The following is a 19,507-nucleotide window of genomic DNA, read 5'->3' on the forward strand; positions in this document are numbered from 1 at the left end:
GGCATAAAAGAAAAGACAGCCATCCGTGGCTAAGTAAAGTAATAAAGGATATTATCCGACTGAAAACAAGGGCATATAAAGTAGCCAAATCTAGTGAGAGGATAGAAGATTGGGAAGCATTTAAAAGCCAGCAAAGAATAGCTAAAAGATTAATTAAGAAAGGGAAGATAGATTATGAAAGTAAACTAGCAAAAAATATAAAAACAGATAGCAAGAGTTTCTACAGTCATATAAAAAGAAAAAGGGTGGCTAAAGTGAATGATGACTTAGAGGACGAGACCAGGAAATTAGTAGTGGGGAACATGGAGATGGCAAAAATGCTGAACAAATATTTTGTATCAGTCTTTACAGTAGAGGACACTAAAAATATCCCAACACTGGACAAACAGGGGGCTATAGGGGGGGAGGAGCTAAACACGATTAAAATCACTAAGGAGATGGTACTCGGTAAGATAATGGGACTTAAGGCGGATAAATCCCCTGGACCTGATGGCTTACATCCTAGGGTCTTGAGAGAAGTAGCGGTAGGGATTGCGGATGCATTGGTGGTAATTTTCCAAAACTCCCTGGATTCAGGAAAGGTCCCAGCAGATTGGAAAACTGCTAATGTAACGCCCTTATTTAAAAAGGGAGGTAGACAAAAGGCTGGAAACTATAGACCAGTTAGCCTAACATCTGTGGTTGGTAAAATGTTGGAGTCCATTATTAAGGAAGCAGTAACAGGACATTTGGATAAGTATAATTTAATCGGACAGAGTCAGCATGGTTTTATGAAGGGGAAGTCATGTTTGACAAATTTGCTCAAATTCTTTGAGAACGTAACAAACAGGGTGGATAAAGGGGAACCAGTGGATGTGGTGTATTTGGACTTCCAAAAGGCATTTGACAAGGTGCCACACAAAAGATTACTACACAAGATAAAAAATCACGGGATTGGGGGTAATATACTGGCATGGGTGGAAGATTGGCTATCTAACTGAAAACAGAGAGTTGGGATAAATGGTTCATTCTCGGGTTGGTAATCAGTAACTAGTGGTGTTCCGCAGGGGTCGGTGCTGGGACCCCAACTCTTTACAATTTATATTAACGATTTGGAGGAGGGGACCAAATGCTACATAGCCAAGTTTGCCGATGATACAAAGATGGGAGGAAAAGAAGTGAGTGAGGAGGACATAAAAAACCTGCAAAAGGACATAGACAGGCTAAGTGAGTGGGCAGAAATTTGGCAGATGGAATATAATGCTGGAAAGTATGAGGTTATGCACTTTGGCAGAAAAAATCAAAGAGCAAGTTATTATCTAAATGGAGAGAAACTGCAAAGTGCTACAGTACAAAGGGATCTGGGGGTCCTGGTGCATGAAACACAGAAGGTTAGTATGCAGGTACAGCAGGTGATCAGGAAGGCCAATGGAATCTTGGCTTTTATTGCAAGGCGGATGGAGTATAAAAGCAGGGAAGTCTTGCTTCAGTTATACAGGGTACTGGTGAGGCCACACCTAGAATACTGCGTACAGTTTTGGTTTCCATATTTAAGAAAATATATACTTGCTCTCGAGGCAGTTCAGAGAAGGTTCACTCGGTTGATTCCGGAGATGAGGGGGTTGACTTATGGGGAAAGGCTGAGTAGGTTGGGCCTCTACTCATTGGAATTCAGAATAATGAGAGGCGATCTTATCGAAACATATAGGATTGTGAGGGGGCTTGATCGGGTGGATGTGGGGAGGATGTTTCCACTGATGGGTGAGACTAGAACTAGGGGGCATAATCTTAGAATAAGGGGCTGCCCTTTCAAAACTGAGATGACGAGAAACTTCTTCACTCAGAAGGTAGTAAATCTATGGAATTTGCTACCTCAGAGAGCTGTGGAAGCTGCGACATTAAATAAATTTAAAACGGAGATAGACAGTTTCCTAGCTGATAAGGGAATTAGGGGTTACGGGGAGCAGGCAGGGAAGTGGACGTGAGTCTAGGTTCGGATCAGCCATGATCCTATTGAATGGCGGAGCAGGCCCGAGGGGCCGTATGGCCTACTCCTGCTCCTACTTCTTATGTTCTTATGTTCTCCCAGGCCTGCTGAGTGTTTCCAACATTTTCTGTTATTTTATATATTTTCTGAGCTTCGATGCAGAAATTTAATTCGCTTTTTTGATTGCTTTTTGTACCTGTGCACTAGCTTTTACCGATTTGTGTATATGGACATCTAAATTCTTTGCTTCTAAACAGCTCCTAGTCTCTCACCATTAAGAGCATATTCCAATTTGTCTTTGTCAGATCCAAAGTGGATGACCGCATTTAGTCTGTCCATGCACCTTTATAATTTCCTGCTCCCAGCTACACAGCTTACTGTGCCTCCTAACTTAATAACATTTGTAACCTTGGATATATAATTTTTTTTGCTTCATTTAGGTCATTTATGTATATAGTGAAAAGCTGAGTTCCCAGTACAGATCCCTGGGGAGCAGCACTTGTCACATACCGACAATCAGAGAATGCACCCTTTATCCCCACTCTCTATCTCCTGCCGCCCAACCAATTACCGACACATTTCATAAGGAGGATAAAAATGTCAAATGCTATCTATTGCATGATAGTCTCTCTGGTACTATTCAAGTTATGCATATGCCTGCATGCCATTCATTAGTAGGACAGCATTATCTGACAAGGAGGGAAGAAAAAGAGGGAAGGAAAGAAGGAAGGAAAGAATGGAAGGCGGAAGGACTTGCTGGACAAAAGAAAAACCAAGGCTCATCTCGTTCACCTTCTACCATCCTGGTACTCGCATGGTACAATGATAATGGAGTTGTTGACTAATCATAGCAGTCAATCTCTATCAATTATTCTACAACAGACCCAGACATGACGCAAGGAATTGTTGCGGTGCACACAGGTTGCCATAAGTACTTTCTGATTGTATATACCATATACATCCTAAGTCTCTTCATTCAAAGAATTTCTTGCCCTGGTTCTATTATGCTCATACTGCATATGGATGGCCTTCTCTGACTGCTTAACGTCTTTCATTGTGAAAGGATTAAGATGCCAGCACAGACAATGTTCTTGCATGCCTGTTGGAGTAGGTGTTGGTCATGTGTAGTATAGTGTTGGCCTGCATTTACAGATTTCTTCACGTGTAACATCTTTTTTCTTTACATCCTGTATGGTCCTGGACACAGCATTTAGGGCTAGAAATTCAGTTGGTTGCGCCAGCCGTTAGCGCCTGAGGAGGAGTAGATGTCGAGCGCTAGGCGCTTAGTGCCCGGGCGCAGCGCGATCTGCGCCTCGCCCCAACTTCAGTAGACATTTAGCGCCGGCGCAAAGTCTTTGCGCGCGCTCAGCTGCGCGCGCAGATCATGACGTCATTTCCTCGTGCAACACCCTTTGTGTGCCCCCAACCGGATCTTCAGTCGCGCCGGCCCATTGTGCGCCGGGCGGCCCTAGCGACTGTTGAGTCGAACGGTGCTCAGCCGATGCGGGCCGCAGGGAGCGTAAATTAAAGGGCACTCCTGCAGTACAAAGGGCAGCCGTTTTGCCACACTCCTTCTTTGTGAGCGACAAAGGTAGATTCTGGGAGGAGGAGGAGGTGGAGGTGGAGGAGGAGGAGGAGGAGGAGGAGGAGGAGGAACCACATAACAAACTGATGGAGAGAAGCCCTCCCCAAAAACACAAATACAGCGGCCTTTCAAAACAACAAATCCACCCTCCCCCTTTAAGAGCTCACCGGAGCCGGAGTGTCTGCCGTCAATCAGCAGCTCGCCGCACCTGCCCTGCGCCCAACTTCCGGTGTTAGCGCCCCGGGCCACCGGCTTAGCGCCTAATGATAGTCGTGCATCACCTGTTTTAGCGCAGCAGCAACCTCTTAGGGCGATGCGACTGAATATCGGCGAAGGGGGCTCGACTTTGCGCCGGGCGCAAACTTTAGCGGCCGCCCGACTTTACCGCCCCAAAAGTGGCTATACTGAATTTCTAGGCCTTACTCTTTACGCAATCTCTTGCATTTACTCTTTACGCAATCTCTTGCATTTACTCTTTACGCAATCTCTTGCATTTACTCTTTACACTTCCAGCATCAGGCACTTCTAAAGTTATGGGAATGTCCATCAATCCCATACAGTCTATTTGCTCACTCTTTGCGGCAGGGCTTCTAACACGTAATCAGTAAGTCTGTCTTTTCTCTGTGTGTAGTATTCCATTTTCCAGGGATATTACTCACTAAACAGTTGCCTTTACCTTTGCAGTGCTATTTCAGCTGTTTTAATGGCCTATTATTATGTCATAGCTGATTGCCCTGATTATTGATTCTGCCACTTCATTGGGTGGTCCATTATGCAAGCATTTACAGCACAGCTCCATGAACCAGTAAAATTGTAATCAATTGTATCAATTAAAGAAATTTATAAATTGTTCAGAAAAAGTTTAAACTCAATATCCAAAATAATTCATAACGCAAAGACGACTCTTTAAGATAGATATATATGACTGCAATGACTAAAAAGTTTAAGAGGTTTCAACCACAGGTTTTCACTGACTGAGTACCCTTCTCATTTTCCTAACACTCTTTATATGGCAAAGAAAATACCAGACATTAACTGTCTTTCCACTGATGTGATCAAACCCACAAACATTGCACAACCTGTTGAGGCTGAAGCAGGCTGGTATCTCAATTAGAATTGGCCAATCATTGATCTAATTTGGTGGGTGAAAAGTCTACGTGCCATGCTACCATTCTCTTTGTTTGTAATTGATTCAGAACAAAATGAGATAATCTGCCCCCTGATGGCAGAAGGGTTCTGAATAACATTTATCTGCTTTTCTGTAGACCTTCTCATCAAGGTAGAGCTGAGGATTGGACTCTTTAACTTGCAACAGTGTATTTGTCCATCTTTCCTTATTGTTGAAGTGTGTATCACCTGATAGTGGCACAGTCATAGGCAGGGCTCATGCTATTGAATAGAATTTAATTTTTGCACTATCACCTTGTTTAAGGAGGGGTATACTTGCATTGGAGGCAGTTCAGAGAAGGTTCACTAGGTTGATTCTTGGGATGGAAGGGTTGTCTTATGAGGAAAGGTTGAGCAGGTTGGGCCTATACTCATTGGAGTTCAGAAGAATGAGAGGTGATCTTATTGAAATGTATAAGATTCTGAGGGGGTTAGACAGGGTAGATGCTGAGAGGATGTTTCCCCTTGTGGGGAAATCTAGAACGAGAGGGCATAGTCTCAGAATAAGGGGTCGCCCATTTAAGACGGAGATGAGGAGGAATTTCTTCTCTCAGAGGGTCGTGATTCTTTGGAATTCTTTACCCCAGAGAGCTGTGGAAGCTGGGTCATTGAATATATTCAAATTTGAGATAGACAGATTTTTGAGCAACAGGGGAGTCAAGGATTATGGGGAACAGGCAGGAAAGTGGAGTTGAGGCCAAAATCGGATCAGCCATGACCTCATTAAATGGCGGAGCAGGCTCGAGGGGCCCAGTGGCCTGCTCCTGCTCCTATTTCTTATGTTCTTATGTTCTTATCACTGTTACTGGTAGCGCTGGTGCTGATGCTAAAAAGGTCAGTAGAACTTAGATGCCAGAATGATTATGATTACATTGATAAGTGACAGGGAGCTTGCACAATGATTTGAAGAAATAATCGGGTAGAAACTTGTCTTGGGCGGTAATGCTGAACAGGCAGTATCGCATTGGCTGTCTGTTATATTCCCCACTTGATATTCAGTTCTATTAAGGCAATGGAACTGAATATCGGGCGAGGACAGGAGTATAGCAGGCAGCCAATACGATACTGTCCATTTAGCACTACAGCACAAGATGAATTTCTACCCAAATATATCTTGCCACAGAGTAGTACAGCAGAAGTTTGTGTCTGTCAATTCCCACATGATGAATTCCTAATCTCAGTGGAGTAGCCAAAGGAAAATACTGAGCAGAGCGACCAGTTGCTTATCCACAGGAAGGGAAAGGAAATGACAAGATGAGCCCAGCCTGAGCCATCCCTACACATCTCAGTAGCCAATTACAGAATGAGTTTAACAGGTCTGGGGGCAGATGGTTTGATTTGTGGCTTTGGGAGGCTGAAAAAAGATTGACAAAATATAAACAACTAATATATTAAGCCTGCAGAAGACAGTACATGTGAATGAAGAAATCGGTACATTACTTCAAAAGGTGGTGATCAAATTAAAAAGCTTGCTTTTGCAATATTTTTTATTTATCATTGTTTTAGTCAAAGGATATTTATCAAATTATCAAAAGGAACAAGGACAAAGAACAGTCATCATGTTTCCCTTGAAAGTACCTACGGAAGTGTACTTTTTAAGTTGTTCTTCATAGCATTGACCTTTTGTTCTACTTGCTAAATAAATGTTTTTGAAGCAGGAGAAACAAATGGCAGAGAAAAAAAAGTGAATATGTGAAAAAAAACTTCAAATATTGACAAAGTGGCCCAGTGCACAAGAAAAGCAAACTTACCTTAGGCTGGTCAGTTTTATATTAAGTGAACATATCAATCATTCATCTAAAAATTAAGTAAGAATAAACATAACCTTGAAAGTTTTACCTTGGCACTCTTGCTAACAAAATAAGCATGATTTAGGACAAAGGTTCAAATCTCAGTTAGTTTTACAATGATGAAAACATTTTATGAGGGAGCTATGCATATCACAACAATCGTTTTTTATGCTAGAAATTTTTGCAATGCTCCTCCAAAAAAAAAACCTTAAAAGACCTATATGCAAAAAATTTGGTTTTAAAACTGATGGGGGTCATTATACTTACCCTTAGCAGTTTCGCAAAGTTCAATGCACTTTTTTAAAGCAATTTTATAGACAACGGGGGAGAAATTCCCCTAGAGGGCCATTTTGGCGCTAAGTCAAAAATGTTTGAAAAGTTAGCGCCAGGCGGGAATTTCCCGTGGTTAGTGCCTCGGGGGGGGGGGGGCAGCAAAAAGCCATTTGCGCCCCATTAGCACCTCCCACCGGATGGGAATTTTGCCCCCAACATAGATAAAGGTAAATATCATCTGAGAAATCTCTCAGGATTTGTGTTGTGTCCGTGTATAATAAGACACAGACTGCGGAGAACGGTACAACAGGTGTTTACTCAACGTGGCTCACACTGCAACTGCCTGTACAGATTACTACTCAGTGCTATATACAGGTGTGGTCACTGCCAGTACTGCAGTATACATGAGCTGTAAAAAGTAGTTCCCCCCTTAAAGGTATATACATTACAATTCCTCCCCTTTTAGATTAACAGTACCATAACACTCATTTAACAATTAAATATCAAACTATTTAACATGCAACATTAGCTGAAAATAGTCTATTTATATGTAGCCTGGCGAAATGGAGCAGCACAGGACACGAACTTTCGTTTTTGGGGTTTTTTATTCTGTATTAATAACTTGGGTCTAGGTTTAGGATGAAATTGTAAATACATAAAATACAGTCGACAAAATACGGCAGTGGCTTGCTGCAAAACAGAACATGAGGCAAACCACAGGTGAAGGCAGTTAATTAACTAACAATCATTATACAAAACAAAACATATCATACCATACATTCGTATGTCCCGTTATCACTTGTCACCTCTTACAAGCAAACAGAAAGTATTAAACTCGTTCGAAACGTAGCCCCAAGGGCTCAACAACAATTTTAACAACGGTTAACACCAGCACATGGTGGGACAATCTACAAGCATCCCCGTGATATCGAGTGATTTGGGAAACAATATCACTTTAAAACTATGTCTGGCTGCACTAAATGCTGTTTTAGTTGTACTTTACGCAGACTAAGTTCATTTAAAAAGTCATATTCACCCCAACTCTCCTGAGCACACCCCCCACGCTGGATCTAGAAAATGGAGGCTGTGAAGAAAGGGGAGGTTCCTTTGGCATCACATGGCCTTACCCATAACCCTTTTCTCAAATTCTAAAGGGGAAAATGAACCGCGCCATCTAGTGGACTTAAATATTCACTGCATTTTCCCACTTGGCTACATTCTCCCCTGCTTTAAAGTCAACGTCCTCGGTGACTTAGCACCCGTTTTTCACTTCTTTTACAGCTTCTCGAAAAAATGCAGTACCCAGACTCGATAAAACATGAGAGAACACCTCAGGACTGAGTGAGACTGCATTACAGGCTGACTGAGGCAAATGGTATGGGTTAGGGTTTACCCCAGCATTGGCTCTTTTAGTTCTGCGAGGAGCCGGAATGGGTACCTCAACCTCAGTCCCACACTCAGAAGGGTCTGAATGCTCTGGCTCAGAAACAGCCTCTGATTCCTGTACATCTTGGGCGTTACCAACAGGATCATTGTTTACTTTTTCCTCCTGAGTTAACTCTGGATAGGTGACTTCCTCTACCACAACAAACTCAGTATCAGAGGGCTCTGGCAACGATTCTGTCAAAAGAGTGACGGGGGTACGGTGACAGGGGACTTGGTTCTCGTCCGCCTAGGCTCAGGGACAGGGATAACACATGGCCTAAGATTAACTCTATGGACCCTTTTTAAAGGACCGCCCTCTACAGGCTCAACTGCATGTGTAGTACCCTGTACCTCCACCACTCTGTACACAGTAGGACCCCACGCATCCTGAATTTTGTTCCTACCCAAAGGCCTGTGTCGTAAGTATACCAACTGACCCACCTCAATGGTTGGACAGTACACTTTGTCTTTGTTAAGTTCAATTCTTTGAGCTGATTTCTTTTCAGTGTACTCTCTTGCCCTTGCATGTGCCTCCTTCAAACGCTCTTGGTGGACAACCAACCACTCATGTTTCTTGTCTAACACTTGCTCCTGACCTAATAAAGCATCTACAGGAAGGTGTGGATGAACCCCGAAAAGCAGATAGTACGGTGAGTAGCCAGTCGTAGCATGGGGTGTTACATTGTAGGCATACACCAACTCAGATAAGTGCTCAGGCCAGCGGCGCTTCTTTTCTGGAGGCGGTGTACGCAAAAGATCATGTAAAGATCTGTTGAATCTCTCACATTGAGCATTTCCTTCTGGGTGGTGTGGGGTAGTGCGGGTTTTCTTTACACCATAAAGCTTACACAGCTCGGCAATGATTTCACTCTCAAAATTTCGACCTCTGTCTGAATGCAATCTTTCTGGGACCCCATACTTCATGAACCACTCTTTGAGAAGGACTTTTGCCGTGGTATCAGCCTTTTGGTCCCGAGTAGGGAAGGCTTGTGTGAATTTCGTGAAAACATCGGTCACCACTAACACATTCTCACGACCATCGGAGGCCGGTTCCAGCATGGTGAAATCTACAGCAACTACTTCAAGGGGCCGGGAGGCTAGAAATGATTTCATAGGGGCATGTATCTTGGGGTGGGGCATTTTTGTCAAAACACACCTCTCGCATTTCTTGACCCACTGTTCCACATCCCCATACATCCCAACCCAAAAACATCTCTGTCTCAAAAGGTTCTGTGTGCGCTCTATTCCCTGATGGCCCATACGATCATGCACACCTTCAAGCACGACTTCTTTCAAACAAGAGGGCAGTAGTAGCTGGTGACACTCACCAACATGGACATCCTCGATTACACGGTACAACAAACCATCTTGCTCACAAATACGGGGCCACTGCTTTAACGTGGATAATACTAGCTTGGATAACTGCGACCTCTCCTTGTAAGTTGGCCTCCGCTGCTCACCCCAAAACTTCCTAAACACGCTGAGGGTGGGGTCTGTGTCCTGAAACTTACGTAGTTCCTCTTTAGAGTAACCGGGAAGTGTTGGTGTGTTACCCTGCAACTCACTACGCTCAGTACTTTCTTTTGCGTCCGAAACACGGATCTGTCTGACTTTACAGCACTTGACTCCTGCTGTCCCTAAGTCTGGTCCTAGAGCTGTTCCCTTGTGAGTGACATTACATATGGCCACACAACCATCATAGTCCGCATCCCCACTGTCTGACTCGGGCTCCCCTGCTAACGGCTGCCTAGAGAGGGCATCTGCTGCTGCATTACAGCGGCCTGGGCGGTACTTGACGTCAAAGTCAAAAACAGCTAACTGAGCCACCCATCTTTGCTCAACAGCACCTAACTTAGCTGTAGAAAGGTGACACAGGGGGTTGTTATCTGTTATGACAGTGAACTTGGAACCTAGAAGGTAACCTCGAAATTTCTCTGAAACAGCCCATTTGAGGGCGAGGAGCTCTAGTTTCATACTGCTGTAGTTTCTGTCATTTCTTTCAGCATTACGGAGCCTCCTACTGGCATATGCTATCACTCTCTTCCTATCTCCCTGCTGCTGGTGGAGGATGGCACCTAATCCTAGGTTACTGGCATCCGTCTCTACAATAAAAGGCTGAGTGAAATCTGCGTAACCTAACACTGGAGCACTGATCAGCTTTTCTTTCAGCTGTTCGAAAGCAGCTTGGCACGCAGCTGTCCATGAACCTTCAAACAACCGTTTTGCTTTTGCTGGGCTGTCTTCCCTAAGGCATGCATTGACTACGTCATGGAGAGGGCCAGCTCGTTTAGAAAAATCCTCAACGAACCTCCTGTAATAACTACAGAAACCAAGAAATGACCTCAGATCTTTGACTGTACTGGGGACCGGCCACTTCTTTACGGCGGCAATTTTCTCTGGATCTGTCCCTATACCCTCCCCTGAAATTTGATGCCCAAGGAACCTGACTTCCTGCTGCAGGAAGTGACACTTTTCAAGCTTTACTTTCAACCCTGTCTCTTTCAGTCGTCTTAGAGCTGTCTCAAGCCTCTCTAAATGGTCCGGGAAGGTCTGAGAGAACACAAGGATGTCATCTAAATACACTAATAGGATGTGGAACACTAAGTCGCTCATAGTCACTTGCATAAGTCGTTGAAAAGTCGCAGGTCCATTACAGACACCAAAAGGCATTCTGAGGTACTCAAAAAGGCCAAAAGGAGTTGTAAAAGCAGTCTTAGGCCTGTCACTTTCACGGACAGCAACCTGGTGGTACCCACTTGCAAGATCAATGGTCGAGAAGAACTTTGCACCATGAAGGGCATCAAAACTCTCGTCAATGCGGGGCAAAGGAAATGCGTCACGTCTGGTTTTTGAGTTTAGTTTCCTAAAGTCAACACATAGTCGTATGTCTCCATCAGTCTTACGAACTACCACTATGGGTGAAGCGTATGAACTATTGCTCTCCTGGATGACACGCTTTCTTAAAAGCTTAGTGATGTGGTCCCTCACCTCTTTGTACAGTGTAGGTGGGATACGACGGTATGGCTCTGTAACTGGTGCGTCATCTACCAAGTTAATCTCATGCTCAACTTTATCAGTGTAGCCTAGGTCCTCATCCTTAAAAGCAAATACTTCCGAATACCTGGCTAAAAGTGCACCTAACTCTGCTTGTTGGCCCTGTGTGCCACCTATGTGTAGTTTGTCCAAAAGCAACTGAATGTCTTGGTCTGTCATCTGTCCTTCTTTTCTGCCAACAGTTACTTCCTCTGTGTCAGCGGAGATGCGTTGAAATCGCACCTCACAGGAGTCCTTGTCTACACACTCTGCCTGAGTCGGAATACCAAGCCTGGTCCTGGGGCTTAACCACACATCCTCCTCAGAGAAATTTACCACCTGCACTGGAAATAAATGTCCCTTTGATTCAACTAGAGTGGGGACAACTACCAGGCCACCTGGCAATGGTGTGTTACCTGGCTCCAACAGCATTTTAGTGCTGCCACCTGACTGAGTTTTAAGTCCCTTTACATAGACTGTAGCTATGGAAGACGCAGGCACATGTACAGCACCCCTACCAGCTACACGGACAGAAGATGACTTTGGAGTGATGTTACACTGTTGTACTTGCTGAAATGCTTCCCTCCAATCTGAATCCAACTTTCCCCCTAGAGTAGTGTCAAACTCAGCATGAACTAGTTGTCTGCATCGGCTGATGATGTTCATACCAATAAGACCTGGTGCTGCAGGCTGTGACTGCTGATGCTCTTTGACTACCAGGAAACCACATTCGGGTAAGGTTATGCCCATAGTTTCAACGTCTAACTCAAGGTAGCCCAAGTAGGGAATGTCCAACCCGTTGGCGGCAGTGATCTTAAGCCACCCGGTTGTAGGCAGCATATCCTCATCCCTCCCAAGTAAGTGCTCTCTGAAAAAAACTTCAGTAATAGTGCTGACTTGGCTCCCGGTATCCAGTAAACAGTTAGCAGTAACCCCCCCAATCTTGAGATCTACTACTGGACATTTACCTACTGCACGGTCAAGAAATCTGTCACGAATACCAGTACTGTTCTGAGAGCCTGCAGGTTTTCCTCGCATTGCCCGGCTCATGGCAATCGAGGGAGTTAGTTTTCCTGCACCCCAGCCAGCAGTGGTGGATGTGTTTGCTACCTCGTGCTTCTGAGGACACTGTTTGGCAATGTGCCCCGCCCCGTTACACTTAAAGCAAATAGGCTGACCTTCATCAGTGAACTTTGGCTTGGCTCTAGGTTTCCCAACCTTGTCATTACCCGTGTTTTCCTTCTGTAGAGCAAGACCCCGTACTGCCTCTGTTAGTTCCCCGATAGCTTTACCCTGTTCCGCCACCACTTTAAGAACATCCTGTAAAGTGACAGCCTGGCTGCCTGGTACCCCAATGGCAGAACACTGAAGATCCCTCCCCGTACTGTCACACACTACATTCTTGCTCTTTGCAACTTTAGTGCTACAGGGCTGGTCTTCTAAGGACCATAAGACAACTTCCTCACGTACATCGAACAGGGTAGACTGGGGGTTGTCTCGTACAAACTTGCGCAACTCTCTCCGGAGTGAGGGATCTCTAACACCATCAACAAATCTGTTTCTGACAACCCGTTTTGTGTCCGGCACAGCATCAGGTGATTGCTTTACCAAAGTTCTAATAATCTGAGAGAGCGCATGTGAGTATTCTCGGAAATCTTCACCCTCTTCTTGCTTGCGTCCATAGAAAGTTTCTAACAGCTGGGACTCACTGCGTTTTTCGGTGAAAGCCCCCCTTAGGTAACTGAACAGGTCACTGGGCTGCTTAGACTCTCCACCCAACCGTAACCTAATTTCCTGTAGGGCTGCCCCCCTCAACAAAGATCGAATGAAATCTACCTGCTCTGCAGGAGTCTGATCTCTAGCTCGTAGTACACTTTCAACCTCTTCAATGAACTCATCAACTGAACGACTATCTTTGGATACCTCACCACTGAATGGTTGGATCTGACGCTCTCTGGGTACATACACATATGACTTGGTTGCCCCATTACCTAGAGTGGCAATAATTGCCATTGCTTGGTCATGGTTTTTTTTCAACTCTGAAATCTGTGCCTTGAGTTCATCTATCTGGTTGCCCTCACCCACACTAGAGGTATTGTCCTCACCATCCGAATTGTGAGCTCCACCCGCCTCCTCAGGAGGGTCTAACATTTTGACTCAGTTCACAAGTCCCTGACAGTCACTGAATGGGATGGCCGCTGCGACGATTCTTCTCCAATGGTGTCCCTCCTCGGTGCCTTGATGGGTCCTCTCCCAGATTGGTCCTGGCGCCCTCTGGATCCCGTCTGTCTGGTCTGGTCCTCCTTAGCAACCCCAGGCAGCACTCTCCGTCCGTCTCCAGGTCCACTTGGCACCACACCGCTCTTCCCCCACTGCCGTATTTTATGTAACTTTCCCAAACCTGAGAAACTCCAAGCTAACAGACCCCACTCCTGGTACCAAAATGTGTAGCCTGGCGAAATGGAGCAGCACAGGACACGAACTTTCGTTTTTGGGGTTTTTTATTCTGTATTAATAACTTGGGTCTAGGTTTAGGATGAAATTGTAAATACATAAAATACAGTCGACAAAATACGGCAGTGGCTTGCTGCAAAACAGAACATGAGGCAAACCACAGGTGAAGGCAGTTAATTAACTAACAATCATTATACAAAACAAAACATATCATACCATACATTCGTATGTCCCGTTATCACTTGTCACCTCTTACAAGCAAACAGAAAGTATTAAACTCGTTCGAAACGTAGCCCCAAGGGCTCAACAACAATTTTAACAACGGTTAACACCAGCACATGGTGGGACAATCTACAAGCATCCCCGTGATATCGAGTGATTTGGGAAACAATATCACTTTAAAACTATGTCTGGCTGCACTAAATGCTGTTTTAGTTGTACTTTACGCAGACTAAGTTCATTTAAAAAGTCATATTCACCCCAACTCTCCTGAGCACACCCCCCACGCTGGATCTAGAAAATGGAGGCTGTGAAGAAAGGGGAGGTTCCTTTGGCATCACATGGCCTTACCCATAACCCTTTTCTCAAATTCTAAAGGGGAAAATGAACCGCGCCATCTAGTGGACTTAAATATTCACTGCATTTTCCCACTTGGCTACATATATATTCAGTCTTTGGGGAGGCTTCCTAATCCTTTCTGGATAGCGCCTTTCCTGAGTGTCTTGCTCTTGGTGCAGAGGCGATTCTGGCCCCCTGTCGTCGGTTGGTTCATCAGCTTCCGATGCTACTGTTTCTGGGGTAGATGCTGTGTTGATTTCTTTTTGGGTTCAATAAAGACTCATTTCTTGAAAGAGAAAGTTGTTTTAATCTAAAGTCTATTCAACTCTTTTTAACAGCCTTTTTACAGAACACTCTATACTGTGATGCAGCTAGAATCAAAGTGAAAGTAAAACTCTCTGCCTTGCTTCTCTCGGTCACATGACCTCTGCTGGTCAGGCATAAGTAATCAATACCTGCAATCATGCTATTAAGACATCATAATCGAACAGGCAAATAACATCACTATTTGCTGATATCATTACATCTCCCTTTCTTAAAACAAAAGTATTTTACTTTTAACTAACAACATGTTTTCTTTGTATTAATCTGCATTTTAACTGTAACACTTAATGAACTTACATTATCATTATCATGATCAAGGTTTTTTACCCTTGCTTTGTGTGTTCACATGAAATATGTCAATACACTAGAACTAGAAGAGAGAATAAGATAACATTACTTCCTTCTTTAACAATAGTCCTTAAATTTGCTCAATGAGTCTCTCAGGAGGCTTCGCATGTCTTGAGGATTTTCTGATTGATTGTCCTTGAATCTGAGTTGTTGCCTCAGATGATTGGTTCTCAGCTGTGTGAGCAGGTTGTTCACCAGTATCAGTCTCTTGACCTGCTGTGGCTGGTCCCATGAGAAGATCTCGACGATTTCTTCTCAGAACAGCACCCTCATCTGTCTGAATGGTGTATGATCTTGGTTGAACTTCACTCAGGACAGTTCCCTTCTGAGTCCATGTGTTTGTTTTGTCTTTCAACCTTACTTGGTCACCAGTGTGGAGTTCAGGTAGGTTTTGTGTTCCTCTGTCATAGTAGTACTTTTGCTTTTCTTTCTGTTGCTCTTTGAACTTCCTCACTTTCTCCCCCTCTTTTGTTTTCAGGAGGTTCTCCGGGATGGGTAGGTTTGACCTTAGCCGACGTCCCATCAGGAGTTGGGCTGGTGACATACCACACTCGAGTGGCGTTGTGCGGTATACAAGCATGCTTTGGTAGAAGTCAGTTCCACTGTCTTTTGCCTTGTACATCAGTCTTTTCACTGTCTGGACTGATTTTTCCACTAGTCCATTGGACTGTGGATAGTGAGGACTTGACGTTGTGTGGACAAAGTCCCACTCTTTGGCAAAGTGTCGGAAATTTGCATTGTTAAACTGGGGTCCATTGTCTGTGAAGACCTCGCTTGCCACGCCATGTCTGGAGAATATGGCTTTCATACTTCTTATCACAGCTTCTGCAGTGGTGGTGTACAGTCTACAAACCTCTGGATACAGGGAGTAATAGTCTGTGACGACAAGATTGTCCTTCCCTTGACATACGAATAGGTCAGCGCCTACCTTCTGGTAAGGTCTGTCTGGTGCTGGGTGTGGCTTTAGTGGTTCTACTGGATTGCTTGCTCGATATTTCAGGCATATTGTGCAGTTTGACACCTCATTTGTCACATCTTGGTTGATTCGTGGCCAGTACATCACCTCTCGTGCTCTTGTCTTACACTTTGGCGCTCTCTTTGTTAAACGGTTTGTATCCGTTCTTTCTCACTGCATCCACGTTGCAGCTACTGTCACTGAACAGCTCCTTTGCCTGCAACTTCACAGTCTCTGTAACCCTACACAGTGCTATGGCTTTTCCCAGGTCTAGATCTTGCTCTCTTAGCAGCCTTTCCCTTAGATCATTAGCTGGAATACCACACACCAGTCTGTCTTTTATCAGCGAATCTGTGAGTCCCCCAAATTCACACGATTTGCTCCGGTTTCTCAGTTCAGTCACATACTGATCAATAGTCTCGCCGATTTTCTGTACACATGTGAAAAATTTGTGCCTCTCAAACGTAACGTTGCGTTTAGGTATGCAGTAGGCCTCAAACTGTTCCATTATTTTATCTAGCTTCATTTTGTCTCCATCAACAGCAAATGTGAAGTTATTATATACCTCCAGCGCTTCATCACCCACGACATGTAAGAACAGTGACGCTTTTACATTATCACTTTTCTCTTCAGCTCCGATTGCTGATAAATACAACTCTAAAAGTTGTTTGAACCTTCTCCAATTTTCAGCCACATTACCTGACAATTGAAGCGTCGCCGGTGGGTGTAAACCTTCCATTTTTTCACTTCGTTAGCTATTCTCTAATGGTAAGCAACGATGTTCTCTTCTGGCTTGCTAATCTGTGGAGAGCTGATTTCGCTTACTTGCCACAACTGCTTGCACTGTCCCATCAAGTTGCTAACTTCAGATTTTTTTTTTTTTTCTTTCAGCCATTTCTGACATCATGTGTTGATTTCTTTTTGGGTTCAATAAAGACTCATTTCTTGAAAGAGAAAGTTGTTTTAATCTAAAGTCTATTCAACTCTTTTTAACAGCCTTTTTACAGAACACTCTATACTGTGATGCAGCTAGAATCAAAGTGAAAGTAAAACTCTCTGCCTTGCTTCTCTCGGTCACATGACCTCTGCTGGTCAGGCATAAGTAATCAATACCTGCAATCATGCTATTAAGACATCATAATCGAACAGGCAAATAACATCACTATTTGCTGATATCATTACAGATGCGACCTGTACGTCGGGTTCATCACCAGGTACGTATGGGCGAGGCATGGGGTTGACTTGTTCCTGTGGCTCTAGGATCTGGTCAGCATGGCGTCTCACAATGCTCTCCCCAACGTCCACTGTGTACATTAGTGGGCCCTGCCGTGTACATATTGTTCCTGGCTGCCATTTTTCTGTTCGGTAGTCGCAGGCCAAGACTGGTTGCCCTATATTGAAGCTCCTTGTTGGCTTCTCATGGATGTGCTGGAATTGCTTACTCTCAACATCTCTTCGTACGTTTGGTCTGAGCAAATCCAGGCGAGATCTTAACCTTCGGTTAAAGAACATCATGGCTGGGGCCTGGTTGGTGACTGCATGTGTCGCATTCCGGTAGGCGAACAGGAAATTGTCCACCTTGTGCTGCAGCGGAATGTTGTCATTGTACATAGCCTTTATTGCCTTCTTAAAGGTTTGTACGAACCTCTCAGCCAATCCATTTGTGGCTGGATGATACGGGGCGGATGTGTAATGCCTTACCCCATTCATTTTCAAGAACCTCCGGAACTCTTCGGACACAAACTGTGGTCCGTTGTCGGAGCAAATCTGTTCTGGCAAGCCATTCCTGGCAAAAATGGTCCGTAGGACTGCAATAGTTTTCTCCGTGGTGGTGGAGGACATTTTGATGACCTCAGGCCATTTCGAGTGCGCATCCACGGCTATTAAAAACATTGAGTCCATGAATGGACCAGCAAAATCAATATGCACCCGTTGCCATGGAGATGAGGGCCACTCCCATGGGTGTAGAGGGGCCTGTGGTGGTGCATTTTGGACTCTCTGGCATCCTGAGCCGCTCTTGGTCAAGTCCTCGATTTGTTTATCGATTCCTGGCCACCACACATAAGCCCTGGCTAGGCTTTTCATTTTTACCCCTCCCAGATGACCCTCATGAAGCTCATTGAGCACTCTATCCCTTAACTTGGGTGGAATTACCACTCGGGATCCACACATCAAGGTCCCCCGGCACACTGACAGCTGTTCTCTCCTTGTCGAGAATGCTGGCAACAGTGAGTCGCCATGTGCTGGCCATGCCTTCACCGTCAAACCATATACCCGAGACAGTGTCGGGTCATTTCGGGTTTCCTTTTCGATACAAGCGTTAGTTACCGGTAGGTATTCAACTATAGTCGAATGGAATATTTCGACAGGATCCACTGCTGGTGCTTCCTCCGCAGTAGGCAGTGGCAGGCGTGATAGCCCATCAGCATTTCCATGCTGTTTCGTGCCATTATATTGAATCTCATACTGGTGCGCCCCTAAAAAAAGTGACCATCTTTGTAGTCGTTGCGCAGTCATCACCGGAACGCCTTTCTTCGGATTAAAAATGGAGACAAGAGGCTGGTGATCAGTCAGCAAGGTGAATTTCTGCCCGTGCAGATAGTGATTGAACTTTTTCACTCCCCACACTAGGCTGAGAGCCTCCCTGTCAATCTGGGCATAGTTACGCTCGGCTGAGGTTAGTGATCGTGACGCGAAGGCTATTGGCCTCTCTGAGCCGTCCGAGAATTTGTGCGACAGCACCGCTCCAATGCCGTAGGGTGACGCATCACATGCCAACTGAATTGGTAATGCTGGGTTGTAATGGGCCAATACCTCTTTCGATGTGATTAGTGTTTTGCTCTTCTGGAAAGCTCGTCTACATTCCTCACTCCACTTCCATGGCACCCCAGATTGCAGTAGGGTGTTCAGTGGGTGTAGTATTGTAGACAAATTTGGCAAGAACTTATGGTAGTAGTTTACCAGCCCGAGGAACGACCTCAGTTGTGACACATTTTCCGGTGCTGGAGCCTTGACTACTGCCTCAATCTTCTCTGGGGACTTATGTAACCCCTCTTTATCGATAACGTGGCCACAATACGAGATCTGTTTTCTAAAAAACTCGCATTTGGGGCGGTTAGCTCGGAGCCCATATTCCTGCAATCTAGGGAGCACCTGCTCCAGGTTGGCAAGGTGATCACTGTCATTTTCGCCCGTGACCAGGGTGTCGTCCAAATAACACTGGGTCCCTGGGATCCCTTGCAGGACTTGTTCCATTGCCCTCTGCCAAATAGCCGGAGCTGATGCTACCCCGAATACCAGCTGGTTGTATTGGTAGAGACCTTTATGGGTGTTGATTGTGAGGTATTTTTTTGATGCTTCTTCTACCTCCATTTGCAGATACGCCTGGGCCAGATCAATCTTAGTGAAACGTTTCCCTCCAGACAGCGAGGCGAAAATATCTTCAATCCGCGAAGTGGATATTGTACGGTGTGAAGGACCGGGTTCACTGTTACCTTAAAGTCCCCACAGATGCGAACCTTCCTTGTTTCCCCAGGCGTGCTGCTCAACGACTTTTTCATCACAGGGACGATGGGTGTAGCCCACTCGCTCCAGTCTACCTTGGACAGTACACCTGAACGTTCCAGACT

The 19,507-nt window shown here is 44.9% G+C and overlaps 1 protein-coding gene across 1 annotated transcript; it reads right to left on the bottom strand.

Moving 5' to 3' along the window:
• Positions 1-6,027: 6,027 nt before the first annotated feature.
• LOC147122868 (uncharacterized) lies at positions 6,028-17,014 on the bottom strand. The gene is made up of 3 exons (XM_085964639.1): positions 14,173-17,014; positions 11,807-13,826; positions 6,028-6,072 (listed from the first exon to the last, which is right to left on the bottom strand). Exons 2-3 carry the CDS (start codon positions 13,388-13,390, stop codon positions 6,028-6,030), a joined length of 1,629 nt encoding a protein of 542 aa, XP_085820765.1. The 5' UTR covers positions 13,391-13,826; positions 14,173-17,014.
• Positions 17,015-19,507: the final 2,493 nt, after the last annotated feature.

Source organism: Somniosus microcephalus, chromosome 2, assembly GCF_052327205.1.
Source record: "Somniosus microcephalus isolate GS21.2 chromosome 2, FLI_Smic_1.0, whole genome shotgun sequence".
Taxonomy (NCBI): domain Eukaryota; kingdom Metazoa; phylum Chordata; class Chondrichthyes; order Squaliformes; family Somniosidae; genus Somniosus; species Somniosus microcephalus.

Excerpts from the sequence above, each read along its gene's own strand:
- LOC147122868 (XM_085964639.1), bottom strand. The coding sequence starts at position 13,390 with ATGTTAGACCCTCCTGAGGAGGCGGGTGGAGCTCACAATTCGGATGGT. Across the intron at positions 6,073-11,806 it reads GGAGGGAAGCATTTCAGCAA|CCTCCCAAAGCCACAAATCA; the intron begins GTACAACAGTGT and ends ATCTTTTTTCAG.